This window comes from Homarus americanus, unplaced genomic scaffold (assembly GCF_018991925.1).
Source record: "Homarus americanus isolate GMGI-L3 unplaced genomic scaffold, GMGI_Hamer_2.0 scaffold56333, whole genome shotgun sequence".
Classification (NCBI taxonomy): Eukaryota; Metazoa; Arthropoda; class Malacostraca; order Decapoda; family Nephropidae; genus Homarus; species Homarus americanus.
Genome location: NW_024734940.1, coordinates 6,261,187 through 6,265,851, shown reverse-complemented (window position 1 = coordinate 6,265,851; position 4,665 = coordinate 6,261,187). Strand labels below are relative to the sequence as shown.

At 40.7% G+C, this 4,665-nt stretch overlaps 1 protein-coding gene across 1 annotated transcript; it reads right to left on the bottom strand.

Annotated features, from left to right (window-relative positions):
• Positions 1–313: 313 nt before the first annotated feature.
• On the bottom strand, positions 314–4,230 carry LOC121870596. Its single transcript, XM_042372425.1, has 4 exons — positions 4,118–4,230; positions 2,551–2,617; positions 2,239–2,362; positions 314–1,858 (listed from the first exon to the last, which is right to left on the bottom strand). The coding sequence occupies exons 1-4, from the start codon at positions 4,183–4,185 to the stop codon at positions 1,707–1,709; spliced, it is 411 nt and encodes a 136-aa protein (XP_042228359.1). The 5' UTR covers positions 4,186–4,230; the 3' UTR covers positions 314–1,706.
• Between the last annotated feature and the right edge of the window lie 435 nt (positions 4,231–4,665).

The following is a 4,665-nucleotide window of genomic DNA, read 5'->3' as shown; positions in this document are numbered from 1 at the left end:
TTCTCAAATATTGTAACCTAGCATAAAAGGCATCTATGTCATTAATGAATCAAAGATAAATCCTACTGCACAAAATCTGAAACAGAGCAATTAATCTGAAACTCTACAAGTAGCCTACGGGACAAAGGTGAAGCTAATCATAGCTATTAGCTAGGTAGTCACAAAAACTCACAACTCTGGGTTTAAAGCCAGAAATCAAAGCTATTCGGGTAAATATACTGTCACAGAGGACTATAATTCACATTCACTCTCTGGTAGATCACTAGCCACCTGCGGCTTCTGCGCAGGAATGCATAGGACAAGCAGCTAATAACAAATGCCCTTATATCATGAAGTGTTGTGGGTGTTTGCCCCTCCACTCACACACTCAACCTTCCATCCATAATTTTATTTAACTCAGTCATATAAGAAATACACAAAAAAATATAATGGTTCTCCGTTGTAACTCACTACACGACAAACATCTTCTGTGTTCTGGATTTACGACACAACACCCTACAGTACCCCAGGTATATGAAATTACTTTATAATAACATCCCCATTGTGTTATGAGCTTATGACGTAGCAATGCCCTTCAATGTTTATACCATGAGTTGTCATCTGTTGCAGTCTGAAAAGATCTGTCTGTCTTTCACACACACACACACACACATACACACACGTCCCCCCCACACAAAACCCCCCTCCACACACACATATGAGAGAAATAGAATACTTAATGAAAGTCACTAACGAAGCTGTGTTATTATTTACAATGGCTCACCATAAACACACTCTCACCTTCACACCATAAAACTGGCTAACATTTAGAGGTCAAGAGTGAGTATCGACCTATAACACGTATAATTCCCTACAAGAAAAAAAAAGAGATGCTATGATTTATATTCTCACTCATTAAACTGGTCTAAACACAACACAGCCTTTGTGCTTTAAATCGTCAACTCATACGACTACCAAGTAAACATCTCAGGAGTCGAGGTTATTATTTTATTCTCGTTAAGCTCAGGATTAACTTCTCAGATTTTTTTTATTTAATCCGTATTTGGCATCAACGTTTCAACAAGAATTATTTCATTATTTTCAAAAGAAGTATTTTTTTGTGTCTAGTTTGGTTAAAAAGTCGTGACATTTTATTTTTGTTTAAAATCAAAAGAAGACAATTGAACCTGAATAGCCATATTGACGAAGGTTTCATATCACCATCAGCAACAAATGTGTCAGTCTAAGAATGTTTCACAGTCTAAGCTCTTTGAGGGAGGGTCGAGCGGACGTGGTTATAACGTTGGGACTTGCTGTGCCGTGAGTCTCTTCCGAGTAAAATATGGCAAATGGCATCAGAAAGTGTTAGGCCGTCTCAGCTCCCAAAGACCACAGTCTCAGCAGTTTTAAGGTCGTCGAGATATTCTCTTCAGACTTGCTCGACTGTCGTTAATGAGGTTCTCAGGGCGCCGGGGTGTTACTACGTTGTGGGAGAATATCTCTTTTATAGTACTATCCCAGCATTGCCTTAGTAACGAGGGATCCACGGAACCATCTCTCAGACCGTATAGCATCTGAGACAATGGTTAACCTCAATATATCCCAGTAGTATCTCTCAACCTCTAGACTGTGGTCAGACTGAACAAACAATATAAGTTATTGAGACTGTGATCACCTATTGTTATGGATTCACTTTGGCTGAGTACGCTGAACTGAGTAATACTACCTTAGCCTCCCTCCCTCACCCTCCCTCCCGTATTCCTTGAGCCAACAGGGGTGGTCTCGCCGTGGTAGGAGTTGCCGATCTCTGGGTGAAGGCTCCTGTACTTCTTCCAGTACTCGTTCACGTAGTTGGCGTGGTTATGAGGGACGCTGTGATCTGCAGTGTACAGTACGTGTGTGAGTTAATAAAGAGAAATGTTTTACACACACACACACATACACACACAATATTATCATTAGAAAATTACCCACAATTTCCTAAAAAAAAAACCCACACAACACACGTCCTCCGCCTGGTGTGTCTCACAGGCGTTCCAGGAGTGATGTTAGCGGCTTTATACACTGAACTTACTGCTGTCAGTGTTTAACTTACCGAGGTGAGAGCACCTTAGTTAAAGACCTCAACAGAAATGTTTTTAAAGGCTTTCGTGTGTTATCTTTAGTTAGTCTGCTAAACTAATGTGTTCTTATATGATAATTTTTGGCAAATATCTATCTGTCTGTCTGTTTGTCTATCTGTCTATGGGCTGGACTTACCGTTGGCTGGTTGACAGGATGTACAGTCTCTGGCGCAAAACTTCCTCATGTAAGTAATATTTCCTCTGGCAACCGTTGCCGGCCCAAGCTGGGTACTGCTCGCGAACGTTCTGGTAGGCACTGTCTGTAGGTGAACACGCCGTTCGGACTAAGAATCTTTGTAGAGTTTTTAGATATCTTTGTATCTATATGTTGTTCAGAATTAGTAAAAATTTAACTAAATTTTAAATAATTTTGCAGTTATTTCAGATTTATTTAACCCTTAAATCAATATACTCATAGCACTTGTCAATGAGGCACTGAAGTGTTTACCTGTAGATATAACCTTGTGTGAGCTCCGAGATTCATCACAGTAGAGGACAACCTGCCACCACACCCGCTTGTAAATAAAAGATGGTGTCAGTGTAAGACTAAATATAGCTAAGACCTTCATCAAGTAGTGGACTGATACATTATATACAACCCAATTCCTTCACTTCTTCTCTCTCTATATATATATGCATCAGCCTCTCTCTCTCTCTCTCTCTCTCTCTCTCTCTCTCTCTCTCTCTCTCTCCATTTTCCTCCCTTCCTCATTTTTCCCTTACCTTCTCTTCCTGCTCATTTCCTTCATTTTGGCCCCTTTCTTCTCTCTTCGCCTCTCTACCTCCCTCTTTCCACCTTTCTTTCCAATTATTCCCTTCTTTTCCTTGTTCATTGTCTATTTACCTTGTTCCTTTTCCTCTCTCTCTTTTTCACCATATTCTCCTCTCTTGGCATCTCTTTCCTTCAACCTTTCTCTTCTTCTTACTCTCTGCCTCCCTCTTTCTTCCTTCACACGTGACCTACCAAAGCGTCTCTGATATTTCCGCAAATATTAATATGGACTAATGTGTCTGTGTGTGTCTGTGCATGTGAGTTGCGTATGCGTGTGCGAATGCATGTTTGTTACTGTATGTGAGTAACGACACACACACACACACCTAATTACACTTGCACTAAACTACTGTGAACCAAACTTAACAAGGCCCTTCAATAACATCTAGCTAACAACACAACCCACTAGACCATCGTGAGAACTGTAGGAATTCTGGATGAAGTCACTCAACCACCTTGGGTCACTGATTTAGAGAATTGTGATTCGATTGATAGTATAGTGAAGGGCAGGTTAATGATGAGACAATTGCCAAGGTTGTGCAGACTCCATGCACCTGTGAGAGGAATAATTCATGTGATAGGTGACTTGGTTGTTGTAAAGGATAATAATATGTGCCGGGGTATAGCAACGTAGAGTCATGAAGTCCTTTTATTTTTAGATGTGTTCCTTGTGATGTTGGGAATTGGTGGTCATGGGACATCTTGCTTGCTAGGGTACAACCAGGAATACTAACTTTGTGTCTAGTATAATTGAGGTATTAGTGAGTGTAAGAGGAGGCTGGATGAGGACTTATTCGCACGACGTAGTGAGGTACTGTGTCTCGGTGACGCTGTACGTAATCTGGTTATTTGTCTCTCGCCGTGGGTAAGGACTGAAGGTGTGTGGTCAAGGCTGCTGTAGTATTTAAGTGAAGTACTGTAAGACTGACTGAGCAAGAACATTAGACAGGGATGTTGAATTTATATTTAAGTTTGTGTTATCACCAAAGGAAGTCTGAGTAAGTCTTTGGTAAGAAATAAGAAGGAAAGTGGAAATGTCCACGACTGTTAGAATGGCAGAGGGAGAGGAATGACAAGATCAATGAAAAGAGCAGCTGTTGGTCTGGCAAGGAGCGTCTCGTGTCAAATGTCTCCACTAATTTGAGGAATATAAAGAACATCAAGCTATTACTGAAGCTGTCAAGAGAGGAGTCAAGGTGTTGATTCAGGATTCAGGAGAAATAGGGAGGAACTTGGTACTCACCTTGAACAACGCATTGGTGGCAGGACTCGGCACAATGGACGTGCATGTACCCTCGATTTTTGTAGCATTCTCCTATAGCCGACCAGAGGGAACAGCGAGGTTCACGGTCGCTGCAACCTGCCGGAGAAACACATTCAGTTATATAAGTTATTCAGACAAATAAATACAGAGAAACATTTTGATATACAACAAAGGCACATTAATCCACACGTGTTTTGATTATCATAAATCTACATGTATCAGAAAGATGAACACAAGCACATAATTCTATTCACAGTAAAGGAACAGGAATTTACACTTTGTGACAATATCGTTCCAAAATATATGTTTACTATTTTGTGTGATATAATATGATACAACAGACGAATGATTTTGACAACCCTCTCGAGGCAACAGGAGTCGCAGTGTTCAATTTGAAATTTATCGGACCTCTCCGCAAAGATACATTTTGGAACGAGTTAGTTGGCGGTAACAGGGAAGGTGGAGAACAACTATGAGTGGATTATGGGGATTGTTTCAACACGTTTGTCTTTTCTCTACGCGACAAC